This window comes from Dendronephthya gigantea, unplaced genomic scaffold, assembly GCF_004324835.1.
Source record: "Dendronephthya gigantea isolate DGI-Jeju-01 unplaced genomic scaffold, DenGig_1.0 000036F, whole genome shotgun sequence".
Lineage (NCBI taxonomy): Eukaryota > Metazoa > Cnidaria > Anthozoa > Malacalcyonacea > Nephtheidae > Dendronephthya > Dendronephthya gigantea.
The window spans coordinates 684,079-700,087 of NW_021163046.1; the positions used below are offsets into that span (position 1 = coordinate 684,079).

General features: G+C 37.6%; 2 protein-coding genes and 1 long non-coding RNA gene across 3 annotated transcripts; all 3 read right to left on the reverse strand.

The window, feature by feature from the left end:
* Positions 1 to 6,537: 6,537 nt before the first annotated feature.
* LOC114526000 lies at positions 6,538 to 8,975 on the reverse strand. The gene is made up of 3 exons (XM_028547476.1): positions 8,882 to 8,975; positions 7,731 to 8,067; positions 6,538 to 7,534 (listed from the first exon to the last, which is right to left on the reverse strand). The coding sequence occupies exons 1-3, from the start codon at positions 8,935 to 8,937 to the stop codon at positions 6,749 to 6,751; spliced, it is 1,179 nt and encodes a 392-aa protein (XP_028403277.1). The 5' UTR covers positions 8,938 to 8,975; the 3' UTR covers positions 6,538 to 6,748.
* A 701-nt stretch (positions 8,976 to 9,676) lies between these two features.
* LOC114526001 lies at positions 9,677 to 10,760 on the reverse strand. Its single transcript, XR_003687288.1, has 2 exons — positions 10,673 to 10,760; positions 9,677 to 10,309 (listed from the first exon to the last, which is right to left on the reverse strand). It is a non-coding gene; the product is annotated as an uncharacterized LOC114526001 (long non-coding RNA).
* Positions 10,761 to 12,657: 1,897 nt separating this feature from the next.
* On the reverse strand, positions 12,658 to 14,247 carry LOC114525887. The gene is made up of 2 exons (XM_028547348.1): positions 13,964 to 14,247; positions 12,658 to 13,467 (listed from the first exon to the last, which is right to left on the reverse strand). Exons 1-2 carry the CDS (start codon positions 14,207 to 14,209, stop codon positions 12,658 to 12,660), a joined length of 1,056 nt encoding a protein of 351 aa, XP_028403149.1. The 5' UTR covers positions 14,210 to 14,247.
* Positions 14,248 to 16,009: the final 1,762 nt, after the last annotated feature.

A 16,009-nucleotide genomic window follows, 5' to 3' on the forward strand; every position in this document is an offset into this window, starting at 1 on the left:
TCAATTACGTCGACCACAGAGCATGGTTGCGACGCGTAGTCGAAACTCATTATGTCCACTTGTGTTTTTGTCGCCTGAAGGTAATCACGATAGACCATGCCGTCTGTGTCGTACTTGCAGGTTATTCGAAGTTGACTCGAATCATCTTGGATTGATTGCATTCTGGACTTTGAAAGACGATATGCATCCAGCGAGGCTTGTCCTCGTTGAACGGTTTCAGCCGAAACGTAATCTGTTAAATGAGGATTTTTGAACTGATGGACTGAACCAGCGTCCAAGCCATGGTTGAATTTTGATCAAAATGGCAGAAGACATCAAAGGGCTTCATGTTGCTATCGAGAACCTGGTACGTCCCTGAAACTCGATTACCATCGACGTAACCTCGGCAAGATCTGCGTGGACTATATTGGCAAAGGTCACCTGTGTAGCCAGGGGGGCAAATGCATTTAAAGCGTGGTGTCGTGTAATCCGATGGCGTGATAGCGTCGTACTTCGCGTTATTATGGCAAACACCGTCTTGTAAACGACAAAATGGCCGAGTGTTACATCCTGTTTTGACCTAAGATATCAATGATAAACGTTGGAAATCTAATTGTGATAATGAGGATAACGGCAGTGTTTACTAAATTTGTGAAAAAGTTGCGGCTAAAACTATAAAAATGGAGGCCAAAATCTGACAAAGTGCATGGATGAGTGTACTGTTACATCCCGATATGTTCCTGCGTTTGAACTAGAACAAATATTGATCAAGAATAAATATTTAAACAGGCACAAACATTGATTAACGGCTAGTGTAAATGGCTTATATTGACCTTGTGAGTTATAATACGAAATAAATTTACCGGACATAAATACGTTTTCGACCTGCCCTTAAAACTCATTTTCAACATTTTTCTACGTACATGCATGCAAGATCAATTCACACCTACCGACTCAAGATCTGGAAGCATATCATAATAAGAAAATCCAGTCATGTTACGCAGACCGGACGGTGAGCGAAATTGGTTGGACGACAAAAGCCGACATTCTCTATTCTGATGCCACATTTGAAATGACATACAAAAACACTCTTCGTAGCAAGCCAAGAAACATTCACCCACAGTCTTCATCGCGAGTACTCGAAATGCATACCCGTAAAGCACTTGGTCTTTCAACACTTTCGTCTTGTCCACGACATATCGAGACTGGACCAAGTGAAGATTTCCGATCGCTGTTATCATGATCATACAGCCAACAGCTGTCATGTTTAAAAGCAAAGCTGGTCTAAACGTGAATAAAAACCCAAGTATAGGTACGCGTTCACTGCGTTGCGTTTCAAATAAACAAATCCCCAACTTGTGAGGGCTCTGCTGAGTGCTCGTTTTATACCACTGACGTGATTAAAAAAAAGGAAAAAAATGTTAAGCTATTTTAAATGCCTAAATCGAGTTGTTATGCTGCAATTTTGGGTAATACAAATGAAATGAGCGTGTTTTATTAAGTTCGAGATTAGTAGTGTCTTCGGAAAAATATACTTATAAGAAATCGTGATCAATTTCAATGTGCATACATGTCTTTGAATGAAAAGGTGCTGGATTTTTTTGTGTTAGTCGCCTTTGCCATGGCAACACTGGCGTTCCATTTTAGCGCAAAGCTTGCACCGATCACGTATTCTTGCCGTTTCTAAGGCAACTGGTGTGTTTTTTTTAAAAAGTTTGAATGTAGGGTAGTAGTCCTTGTTTAATTCCCTCGGGCATAAGATTATGTCACTATAATCAGTATCAAAATTTGAGCGGAAAAGATGTATTCTGTATTTATGTTCTATGCATTCCAGTACGTGTTGACATGCAGTTGGCAAACCCTAAAGCTTGGCGCACACTCGTGAATTTAAGACCATGTTACACGGTGCAATTTTCCTTGCAACTTGCAATGCAATTCTACCGTTTAAAGAGATTTGAATTAGTGAGGAGTCTTTAAAATGTAAGCGCCACGGAGCGTAATAAAGACAAAAGTTCGGTAGTTGTCAAATTTACATTTTTTAAAAGAAGAATTGCATTGCAAGTTGCAAGAAAAATTGCACCGTGTAACAGGACATTTAGCATGCACACAAGTCACTCGTGACAATTACCACCAAAACATGTTCCTTTTCTGCGGAAAATATTTGTGATATGCTCTCACTCCTGTCGTAAAAATGAGCACGAATGATAAAATATCTTAATTTGATCCCAGCGGTCTTGGAATATATGTTGGAGACACTTGTCACGGGTGAGATATGCGCGTGCTAAGTTCACCAGTGTGCGCCAGGCTCAAATCTAAAGTGATTAGCATCAGAAACGCAAAGCTATAATAATAGCTCATATACCTTGCAAAGAACATGCAGTAGCACATTTATCTCTTTCGGGTAGTTATTGGGCAAATGTCTCGACAACATGCAACTTGGCTATGCCTAACAACAGACTGAGTTTAATAATAACGAAATTGTCAAAAGATTTTGATGCTCAATATTGCTCTAAAATACTGATGTAAAATTTCAAAAAACATCTTCCGTAACTTAATAACTAACTTCTTAAAACCGTCTAAAACATCGGCGGCCTACCTTTCAAACATCTTTCTTTTCACAGTTCGCAGGACAGCCATTTCTCGCAGATGTGCAGTTTACAAATAACTTATCCAATGATCGGCTCAGGTTTTAATGCATATAATCGCGTAACATTAATAATTCAACAAGCCATTTTGAGGTGTCTCCGCCGTAAAGTGGAGAAAGCCCTCCCATTTTAAATTTAAAGTTTCTTGTCCTAATTAACTCACAGGGGGTTCTTCTGCGACAAAACGTGGGCACCTGTCGAGGTGCATTCATTTAAATTGCACAGTTCCCCTGACCTTCCAGATGGCCAGAACGCACGCACGTAGACATAAATTGGACGCATTTTAAGTTTTTGTTTACTGATTATATACGTTACTCACGGTCGCTGGGGTTGAAATAACACTTCTTCACTTTAGAATTACGCGCCTTTACTTTGGTGTTGTTGAGCACTTTGGCAAAGCCAGTAGGTGCTAATTAGCATATAATGCAAAGCTCACTTCCCTTGTGGTCGTTTGAGCAATCTGGCCCTACTACGCTTTGCGCATGGCTATACACGTAGATGGATCCGTGTTGAATTCACCACGCGCGGTTGTTGAGAGCAAAGGTATGTACTTAAAAACGGTAGTCATCTCATTGTGCATGGATTAAAATTCTTTTTCAAGCCGAAAGCTTAAATATTAGGCATATATTCTTGTTTTTTCTATTTACATTGGTTTGGTTTTAGGTTTAGATTAATATTACAGAGAGATTTTTGTCGGAGGAGCTATTAGGAAAGGAAGAGATATTACAGTTATGTACAATTGCTCTTACTAATCGAATAAAACCTGCAAATTAAAACTCTATAAAGCAATAATTCAAATTAGTGCATGAATATATAGACTAAAACGAGCTACTTGTCTTGAAATTGTTTTAAACTGTATTCAAGCTCTGCTCTGGATCTCTGTAAAGAGCTTTGTAATGGAAGTACAGTCTTACGACAGTTTTGGCAGCGAAAATAATCTCCAGTGGCTTGTATTCAAATAACACCAAGCGAAGAGCTAGGAAAATACAGCAAGCTGCGAGCTGTGCGTGCGTTATATTGCGTTTCAGAAACATCGATCCGAACTCGTTTTGATGAGTTTCAAGATGAACTTCAAATCGTCGGTGATATATTTCCAGGAATACAGTAACGAAGAATAAGATGACGACAGAGGAAATAACGACTTGAAGCCACCGCGGATTTGTTGGGTTCACTTTTCCCGCCGTCAGCATGACGACGCCATCGTAAAGGTCCAACATCGCAGGAAAATATGGGAGAATATCGTGTCCATCTTTGCTAATTTCATTCAGCATATTTACTGGGACTAGCGACACCAAAAGCATTATTGATATTCTGATTCTGACAGAGTTTGCAAATTCCGGGTCGGTCATGAATATTCCGCAGCCGATAGCGCAGAAAATAAATAACAAGAAATACATCAAAATTGTGAACGAATTCAGACTAGTATCTTCCTTTGCCTCGTCAATTCGATGACATAAACCATATTTTTCTTTGATTCGCATAAAAACTTTGATACCAATAATTAGAATGATCGCCCATACAACGATTATCACAATGACGAGAGCCGAAAACTCGAATGAATTGAATGTCGTTACTTCGATGACTTCAAAAGACATGTAGATCCATATTAGCATCGTCAGGAAACAGTTGAACAAGTCGACAACATTGTGTTTCCACGTCATAATGATCGCAGCAAATTTCACGGAAAGATTTCTTGAAAGTATAAAGTATAGTTAGAGGTGTCAGTATGTCAATACGATACAGAGCTGTGCCTCTAAATTACTGTAGGGAATTTCGTTAAATTCAATTCAACAATAAATAGAAATGCAATATAAAGAATGTTTGTTAATTTCAACCCCCTTTGTGTGATACTGGGTTGTTGGAGTAACACAAAATGCATGATTCGCAACACGAATGGCTTTTTGCACCCATGCATAACTGATATTCCAATTTGAATTGAAATTACAAATACATTACCTAAGCTTCGATAAAGCTCTCTGCTGAGCTACAAGTCACAGCAAAATGACACACGTGAACAAAAGTTCGCAAAACGTCGCCACAAACTGGGTAACTTGCTTAGTAGTAATATTTTTTGCGCGAAGCGACTTTATTCTTGGACAATTTGTTCCAGATGGTTGCAGCTGAGAGCTCTGAAACAAAAGTAAATTGTCGCTTCGCGAGAAAAATAGGGAGTTTACGATTAACGACGCGGCCAGCTCGACGACGCGCTTGCAAAACAAAGACACATCACACGCGAGACAATAGGTATGCATATGTTGTGGTTTAATGACAGCGTTGTCATTCTCACGACGCCTTTAAATGAGGCATTTTCACGCCCTCTTAATGACTGTTTGATAGCTTATATGAGTAATGAGTTGATAACTTATATGAAACTACAGGGTGTATAAAAAAAAACGTAACACTTAATATTCATGAATATCCTCTTTGTTCTACAACACAAAAGACGTTTGGCCCCTGGAATGCGAGAAAGCTTGTAATCATATTCTAGCGGCACAATCGTCGGTAAACAAAGTCGAGTGCGTAAACCAACGAGCTGAATTGAAAGTATTTAACGAGTAAAATTTTATTTACGATTTATTTTACAAGGTCGACAGTTAGCATTTAAGTTATCATGCACGACAATAAAAACTTGTTGTTCGGTTGTTAGCTGCACCATTAATAGTTTAGCTTATTTGACGATTAGCAGTTGAACTGTACGATTAGAAGCCATTTTAAAATCCCAGGGGCATAAAATCTATTGAGCTTATGAACAATATGAATTTTAGAATATTAAGTTGTTGCGTTTTTTTTTGAGACACCCTGTACAATATCAGCTAGACATCGGGGGTTCTTAGCACGATTGAAACGTTTGATATGAATATTTCAAAGTCCTAGAAACATAATTAATTTCTCGTAGCTTATTTCTAACAATACAATTGACTAGCGTCGTCGAGCTAACTGCGTCGTAGATCTTAAACTCTCTAATATCGCTAGTGGGAAACCGGCTTTACACCAATGTTCACGAGTGACTTCTTGCTCAGATATAGGTTATATAGCACTCGTGTGCGGCAGACTTTAAGTCAAGTCAAAAAATATAACATAATCTATCCTAATTGTTTGTTGTATTTTGTTCTAGTTGGCGCGGTTCTCATATTAAAACGGATTTCGCATATAGCAACAAATTAGCGAGTTTAAGATGCTCCAAATCTACGACGCGGACGTGATATGAAAATTAGGAAACCATGCAGTAATAATTTGTTTTACATACGGCTCTGACTTTGTTTATCAAAAAGAGTCTATAATTCTGATTCCTGTTGGGAAACTGTGGAAAACTTGAAACACTAATAATAAAGCATCAACAAGAAATAAATTCAAATTAGTGCATGCACTAAAATTTGCATCTCCTAATTAATATAACTCACAGGGGTTCTTCTGCGACAAAACGTGAGCACCTGCCGAGGTGCATTCATTTACATTGCATAATTCCCCTGACTTTCCAGATTGTCAGAACGCACGCACGTAGACATAAATTGGATGCATTTCAAGTTTTTGTATACTGATTATATACGTCACTGTGGTTGAATTAACACTCCTTCACTTCAGAATTACGCTCCTTCTCTTCGGCATTGTTGAGCGCTCTGGCAAAGCTACTAGGTGCTGATTAGCATATAATGCACATCATCGTCTATGATATATTGTTTATGAGACTCGAGGGAAAACAAAATTCACGATTGGCCGATACATTATTGCTTTGTTGTGATAGGAACAAAAACATACATGTCACACAACAATTTCATTAAAAAAACCCACTTAATTTGTTATGACAATATGCGGGCAACAATTTTTCACTTCTTTCCCTGGCGAGAAACATTGCATTTATTTATAGTCAGGTGACTACGAATGAACCAATAACATTTAAAATACACAGCACCTATATAACAAATATATTTATTCCCAGTCACAAAGTCTACCTTAAATAATGCATCTCTACAAATTAGTTTAAACAAATAGTCAAATGTTTTTAAAAATGGCCCTTAATAAACCAGCGACAAAATCAACACATCGTCCTCGACCGGAGGGACATCAATAATTATCCAGTTGTAGCTTTTAGATCAGTGGCGCGGGCATGCAGGCCCTGTCCCCAATCACCGACCGCCAAGCCAGGTCTGCGTCGTGGCTGTTGGCGAGGAAGAACATCGATGATCTGTATTGACACAAGCATAAAATCCGAAATTATCTTCACCCAAATTGCCGCAGGGGTTGTACCCGCTTGGGAAGAAATTACAACCGTACGAAAAATGCAGGGCAGTCGGATGTTTTCGCGCCAAAAATACGGAACAGTTTGAACAGCTATGACCTCGAACATTAATCACGTCCACAACAGCGCATGCGTATGATTTCTGGGGAGCAATCATGATATCCACCTGACTTTTAGTGGCCTGAACGAAATCCCGATAGACCATGCCATCTGTGTCGTATTTGCAGGTCATTCGAAATTGACTCGAATCGTCTTGGATTGATTGCATTCTGGACTTTGAAAGGCGATATGCATCCCAGTGAGGCTTGTCTTCGTTGACGGGGCTATCCAATAGGAAACTTAATGTCCTAAAGGAAGTATTTTGAAACTGATAGGACTGAACCAGCGTCCAAGTCATGGTTGAATTTTGATCAAAATGGCAGAAAACATCAAAGGGCTTCATGTTGCTATCGAGAACCTGGTACGTCCCTGAAACTCGATTTCCGTCGACGTAACTTCGGCAAGACCTGCGTGGACCATATTGACAAAGGTCACCTGTGTAGCCAGGGGGGCAAATGCATTTAAAGCGTGGTGTCGTGTAATCCGATGGCGTGATAGCGTCGTACTTCGCGTTATTATGGCAAACGCCGTCTTGTAAACGACAAAATGGCCGAGTGTTACATCCTGTTTCCATCTAAAATATGATCAATGATAAACGTTAGGAATCGTTATAAAATTGTGATAATGAGGATAATGGCAGTACTTACTAAGCTAGAAACTACAGAATTTGAGAGAAAAATTTGTGAGAAAGTTGCAATTAAAACATGCATTGTATAAATGCAGCAAAAAACTTCGGCAAAACTGCTAATGGATGCTTAGTTCACACCTACCAATTCAAGATCTGGAAGCATATCATAATATGAACATCCATTCATGTTAAGCAGGTCAGACGGTGAGCGAAATTGGTTAGAAGACAACAGCTGACATTCTGTATTCTGAATGCACATTTGAAATGACATACAAAAACACTCTTCGTAGCAAGCCAAGAAACATTCGTCCACAGTCTTCATCGTGAGTTTGCGAAACGCATACCCATAAAGCACTTGGTCTTTCAACACTGTCGTCTTATCAATCGTGTATCGAGACTGAGCCAAGTCAAGATTTCCAATCGTTGTAATCGTGATTATGCAAACAACAACAGCTGTCATATTTGAAAGCAAAGCCAGTCTGTGAATATCAATGAAGACAAATAGAAAACACTTTGTATTTTAGCGTTTCCGATTGTGAAAGTTGTAGAAAATCGAGTACGACTACCAGTCTGCGTTTAAACATCATATGACATATACAAGCTTTTCATAATTCCATTGCAACTTCTTTAAGTTCTTTTGTATACAATATTATTTGCATAACAATTGAAAAACGCGTACTATTATTATTGGTTTCATTTGCGGATATTTCTGATGAAAACAATCTCCCACGTAGCTAATCGAGGGCTTCCAAATGTCGCTTTTCAGATGCAATCATTGATTGACTTTTCTGTTAAGAGTTTAACACGGGGATGGAAACTCCATCAAAACCCAGAAGCCTACATGTATGGCTACACCACATAGAGTAGCATTAGAGAAATTTAGCAAACACGACGTGACGTCTAAGAACTCGCATATGCTTAATATTGTTAATAAATTAGTAAAATTGAAAAGCTTGATTGATTTTTCAATCACATTACAGTAGTCGTTGCTATGAGAACCGTGGCGTTTCAACTTTAAGGCGTCTTAGCAAAGAACCGTCTGTTTTTTACATTTTATTTAGTTTGCTCTTAAACACATTCTTTAAACCATTTCAAAATAGCTTGATGATTAAAGATACCACCATGCTTTCGGTGCAAAATATCGATAACTATACATGCAGGCGTATACAAATTATACCGATATGTTTTTGAAAGCCAGAATTATTAATTTCCGACTGTAAATGGAGTTCAAAGCTTTGAGATTATGCGTGATATTTAGTAATTCATCCAATAAATTATCCAAAAATCGCGTACCTTTTCATTTCTACGGCTACGAACACCCTTTTCAGAGAGTTCTTTAAGACTGCCATTTCTTGCGAAGGTCTGGACAGCGAGAGTACTTGCTTGATAACGCTGCATTTTAATATGTGAAATTGAATACGTTAATTATAGAATATATATACTGCAGCAAAATTAATTTTGTCACCAGGTGGCCCTTAATTGCCACAATAGTAAAAAAGACAGCATGTGTTCTAAAAAAGCAATTTATAATTTTATATCAGTTTATAAAAGCAATCGTATCCTTTCACAAGCGCGTATGTTCTCTCGGTATATGCAGTCCTTCATTTCAAACCAAGACTTAGCATAAAACAATTAAGCAATGACAGCGACTTTTCAACGAAAATATTCTCTGTAAGACAAAAAACTTCACATTTTGAACAGAGAAGATTTTTATACCTGGCAGATGTAAAAGTGCTTCAAAAGGTGTAGTCAATTCTCAATTAATTCATATGACCTCAAGCGGAGAACATACTAGTTTTTCCAAGAAATTTAAAAGCTTTAAATGGCTGCACTGTTATGCATTAAATCTATCAAGCCAAAGTTATTCGTTATCCACATGCAGAATGTTGTGGTTAAGAAAGACTAACTGAGTCATATCCCATGTTAATTCTGAGGTAACTCGTTGGACACGACGATTTCAGACACGGCTATTAGCCAATCAAAGACCGTGAATTCTTCCAAATAAATCACATAATTCTCATTAATATTAGCAAAACAAATTAAGAGTTCGCACATATGTTTTTTAAGCGACAGAAATACTTCCAACACTCGATAAATTCTTCTTTATTCAATTTGATTACAGAGTTCAAGCTCGACTATATTTTGTTTACAACGTTGACTATCCCCGCAAACTCTAAAACCGTACTTAGAGACAATTAATATTTTTGCATGCATATGTTATCTTAGATAGATAGATAAGTAAATAGGTATGGGTCGTCGAGGCCTCACAAAAATTGAACTGTTTGTTTGCTGTAAAACAACAGCACGGAATCTTGTTTGAACTTTCTCTTATACAACTTGCAAATGTCTTCGATTATTTTCTTCATTTTGTTAAATTCGTTGCTCAGGACTACGATATCGAAGGAATCCTCTTTCTGACCTTTCCAAACGCCTTCTGTTTCGACCATTTTAAAGCCATTGATTTTCGGCATCACGTCGTTCTTGATAAATTTGTGGATATCTTTCTGAGGAATCGACACATTTCCGGTCTTTTTACCAAAAGACGCGGTAAAAGAGAACCATTGTGGTGTTGGGGACGAACGCTTCGTCTGTTTGTTCGCGATCCTCGGTGAGCCAAAACCACGTTCAGTAGCCACGCATGACAAAATTAAAAAGACGAGAACACGGCATACGTTTGACGACAGCATTTTCGATTTGTTTAAACAAACTCCTTCCACAACACTAAATTTGAAAGAGTTATTTTTGCATGCTGGTATGAGTATACTGAACTCGTTTTTATAAAACTTTAGACTTCGTCTTATCAATATTTAACCAATATTTGAATAGAATATATTCACAACTTCAAGTCATGCATGCAGGTAGGCAGAAGTTAAAAAGTATCTATCTAAGAAGCTTTTCGACTCAAAAACGGATTAGATCATTAGAAACTGTCTTAACAATTCATGTATCATTTTTTATAGCGAGTATTAGGTCTTTTAGTTGAGTATCTCAGCGATGTGATAACATATACTTTCTGAAGTTCACAAAATACTGTGTATAAATACACTGACTTTTCTATGTCAGAAGACACACGTATATACATACCGAATACTCCTAGATCTTTTAAACTATCGTCCAAGTCAATGATCCCACAATCTGCGAGTTATGAGTGTTATGCGTGTGTTATATGCACACCCTTATTTATACAAATGCACCAATCTTTTTTAAATTTTTTTTTAATCATCCAATTTTTTTAAAAAATTTTTAATCATCCAATGATCGGCTCAGGTTTTGATATGTATACATAATCGCGTACATATTAATAATTCAGCAAGCGATTTTTAAGTCTCTCCGCAGTAAAGTGCATGTGAAACAACAGCTGTTACATTTAAAAGCAAAGCCAGTCAATGAATATCAATGAAGACAAATATAAGATACTTACGCCTGTATTCTAAAAGCTCACTCACACTCAAACTCATTGAGTGGGATCTCTTCTCATAAAGTTTCAATGGCGGTATTTCCAGCCAAACAGGGGCTTGATCTTCAGTGATTTACCTTATATCTTTTCATCTATTCAGAAAAAACTTTCTCATTGATCAGCATTAACGAAATTTATATGTCACACTCGATGAGTATGAGTGTGAGTGAGCTTTTTGAATACAGGCGATAGTGTTTTAAAGTTTGCGATCGTGAAAGTCGTTGAAAATCGTCGTAGGAAATCTACTTCGACTACTTGAGGTGTTTGTTTTAACATCATATACAAGCTTTCATCGTTAGACACTTCTTTTGTGTACAATATTAATTATTTCTATAACACTAAAAAAACGCATTCGATTATAATTGGTTTGATTAGCCGCTATTTCAGATGAAAACAGTTTCCCGTCAAACCAATAGCTTTTAATCTATAGTGCTTCTAAATGTCGCTTTTCAGACGCAATCATTGTCTTTGCTTCTTTGCTTGCATATTCTTTGCACAGAATACCTATCAGAAGAATAACTCTATACTATTTTTTCGTAAGTGTGATTCGTCATGATTCGTCACTTAGCAAGTGCATTTTTTTGAGGTAGTCACCCCCCTGCCAATACTAAAAATGGGTTGATTTTAGACATTGGCAGGGGGGTGACTACCTCAAAAAAATGCACTTGCTAAGTGACGAATCATGACGAATCACACTTACGAAAAAAGTACAGGAGTTCTACTTCTGTTAGGTATTCTGTGCCAAAAGCCTATAACATACATGCATGGCTGTACCACATAAAGTAGCATTAGAGTAGGGCTGCACTACGTGAAGTAGCAAACACGACGTGACGTCTATAAAGTCCCGTTACACTTTTTATGTCCGATTTTCTTCTCTTGATAGCTGTGCATGAGTACTAGCTAAGTTACGATTGCTCTGATATATAAGAAGTTTTGTTATATAGGTGCTGTGTATTTAAAATGTGATTGGTTCATTCGTAGTCACATGACTTTAAATAAATGCAATGTTTCCCGCCAGGGAAACAAGTGAAAAATTGTTGCCCGCATATTATCATAACAAAGTGTTTTGAAATGAAATTGTCGTGTAAGGTAACATGTTGTTTTTGTTCCTATATAACAAAACACTTAATGTTCGCTACACCTCGGGATATAGTGAGTTTTGTTTTCCCTCGAGTCTCAATGTTTCCCTCGACTTCGTCTCGGTAAACATTCAGACTCTTGGAAAAACAAAACTCACTATTTCCCTCGGGAGCATACATTAAGTGTATAATATTTGAAGCTAAAAATGGATTCGTTGGCTATCGCCTTAACCGCCAGGCCATCAGTGTAATTATAACAAAACAGCTATATTCGCCTTGACTTTGTCTCGCTTTTTATTCAGCGATATTCAACTAGCCTTCGGCAAATAACAAGTGTCTTGACATGCACAACTATATGTGTCTTTATGTCTATATGTGTCTCTGACCTTGCATTTATATCTTAGTATTATACATTTAATATATCGATGAACATCATACAAAAGTGTCCATCGTTTCGTGATGAATTAAGGATCCATTTAATCAGTGAATTATCAGGAAAATTGAAACCCGAAATCTTGATATAGAAAACTGAGTTAATCTGAGCCGAACCATGTTTGGGTCGTCGCCGAGTCAGAGGACGAACAGCGATGTTCTGTGTTGACACAAAAGTAATGACCAAAGGCATCTTCACTGTAGCTGCCACAGGTCTTACCACCAGCTAGTTGAAATTGACAACCTTCACTAACTGCCGCATGAGAATCACTGTGCAAAATGTAAAATTCTTGGTGAAAGAACACTGTGCATTTGGAGCAACTTTGGCCGCGAACGTTAATTACATCGACCATATGACACCATTTCTCGTTTTTGTAGGTTAAAATATCCAGTTGGTCGTTGCTAGCCTGAAGATAATCACGATAGATCATTCCATCAGTGTCATACTTGCATGTGAAGCGAAAATGACTTGAATCTTTCTGGATTGATTGCATCCTGGATTTTGAAAGGCGATATTCATCCCAACGTGGGCTGTCTTGGTTTTTAGGAAGATCCTTTGAGTACGGTTTATCGAATGTAACCCTGTGTTTGAACTGATAGGACAGAATAAGGGTCCAAGTCATTCTTGAACCTGAATCAAAATCGCAAAATACCTCGAACAGATTCATGCCTTCATCGAACACCTTGTACTTTCCAGGAATTCGCTCGCTGTTCTCGTAACCACGGCATGATTTGGCCACAGTTTGGCAGAGATTTCCCGCATAACCTGCGGTACAATTGCACTTGAATCGTGGTGAGATGCGATTTGTTGGTGCAATAGAATGATAGGTGCCGCCATTTTGACAGAGATTGATTGAAGGTCGACATTCCCATCCTGCATTACACCCTCCAGCGGGCTTGTCCGGCCGGAACTGGAAATAAGGGAAAATTGATATCGGAGAAAAAAGGGCGAATTTCGTTTTAAACTATAATCGGCATATTTGTTTACCTTTTCTAGGCAAAAGCCAAACAGAATGCCTAAATTTGTAATACTTCATGTAAAATAATGTACCCTTTTACCGGACGTCGTCAAAATTCACGCATTCTTTTAGGTTACTGAAAATGTAAACAAAAGGCCTGCCGATTAGTCTAAAACCAAATTTCCCCCTTTATTATGAGAGATCCATCATTTTCAACATGTATTTAATGCCTGACTGATTTTTGTTGAAAGAGATTGTTTTTACAGTATGTAAACACAAATTATATGAATTTAGCTACAGTGCATCCCCTTTTATACACAACGGCTTTGCACATTTGTGACATGCCCATCCACTTCACCAAGCACTCACAAATAAAATAATTACATTAAATGGAAGAATTCCTGTAAAGAAATGCAAAATAGAGATGGCATAGTCAATTTATTTTTACCTGTTCAAAGTCTGGAACCATGTCGTAATAAGAACATCCCATCATGCTGTGCAGCGCGAATGGTGACTGAAATTGGTTGGAGGACAACAACTGACATTCTGTATTCTGACGGCACATTTGAAATGACATACAAAAACAGTCTTCGTAGCAGGCCAAGAAACATTCGTCCACAGTCTTCATTGCGAGGTTGCGGAACGCATACCCGTAAAGCACTTGGTCTGTCAAGGCTTTCGTCTTGTCCACCATATATCGAGACTGGACGACGACGAAAAACAACAGAAGCAAAATTGTAGCAGTGCATTTAACTGCGTTTAAAGAGGCACTAAAGGGAGAAAGAGGAGAAAAGTTTTGCATGTCACTAATTTTCTTGTCAATCCTGTATTGAGAGAAAATTAAGATAAAAATAAATGCATCACTAACAAGAATATAGCTCTGCGTTCAACTGATGCTCTAAAAATTTAAAAAGAAACCCAATAAATGGTCCATTGATGGTGCGTTTTCAGATTCTTCTGTTTTCAGTGGGCGAAAACGCCGGATACGTGTGGACGATACGCGTAACCGTAAGAATAATCTTGCGTTTTCAAATCCTTCCGGCATCGTGTGGACGTGGCCTTAGTTTTATTCTGAATTACTGTCTTCATGCAAGATGTCTCGGTTTCCTGTTTCGGTTTAATAGTCGATTATACCAAGTTAGATTGTCTTGTATGTATGTATCGATCTTCAACTTAGCTATATATATATATACATATACACATACTGCGACACTAACATAAGCCTAACAAAAATATAAACCTGTCAATGTTTACAGATTGTAACCCTGACTGTTTATTCATTTGCATGGAAAAAAATCATTTACAAACCTTACCGTAATTTCATATCTTCAAAATGAAGGTAAAGAGATTTACACAAAACTAAGGCGCAGAGAAATCGAATGGTGTTCTTTGTATAATTATGCGGATAAAACGAATCACCAGAAATGATTATTTTTTTTATTGATTTTTTTCATTAAGCACCCGCGTTGCCACCAACCGATCTAATCTTTTTTACTTAATTGTGATGAGGCAGCTGCATTTTTTATGGAAGGCGTATATAACTAGGTCTTTGACGTATATTTCTTAATACTGAATGCCAGTTAAGGCGGATTTCCACTTACAGCGAAATCGTTCGCTAGCGAAATATTTGCATATTTTCTTTTGAATTCGAAACAGTCAAGTCGAACTGATTTATTTATGCTGTTAAAATTCAAAAGAAAATATGCAAATATTTCGCTAGCGAACGATTTCGCTGTAAGTGGAAATCCGCCTTTACAGGTTTTTCCACAGGCGGCTTCAACAGCAATGGAATTCTCGCGCAACCAGCGTCCTAATTTCTTACAACGACGTGTGCGATATATGTGTTAAATAATACATATTTAATATATTAATAGTCTTTTCTTGTCCAATATTCACTTTAAACAGACTGCCACTTCTGCGCATGCGCATGGTTCTGCTTATAGATTAATAGCATTCATAGATTCAATTCGAATGTTCCAAATTTTATTGCCTCAAACTCCCGTTTATTCAGAATCAGGAGAACGAACCAATACTTTGTAGATATAAACGGAATAGATAATATTTTTAAGAAAAATATGGCAGTTCAATTCAAACAAAACTTTGTTGATATTACGGGCTATGAACGTTCTTTAAATGTACAGCTTTAATAATTGAAAGTTTTGATTAAAATCTTCGCTGTTGCAGGTATATATCAAGTGTTTGACGAATAGGATTTTGAGAGCGTGCCTAGAAATAGATGACGTAATTTAAAGAACGTTTGTACCAAACATCGCCGTAGACAAAAAGTACAAAAACTGTTTGAAAATTTATGAAAATGGGAAGAAAATATAAAAAAAACAGAGCTTGACTCTCGAAATCAATCGATTAAGAGCGGGAACTTGATAAAGAAATAGGATGATTAAATGAAATTATTAGTCCCCAACAAAGTAGAACTATCGTTTAATGTCGTTGCAAGACAATCAAGAATGTGTCGTCTGACCACCTCATTGTTGTA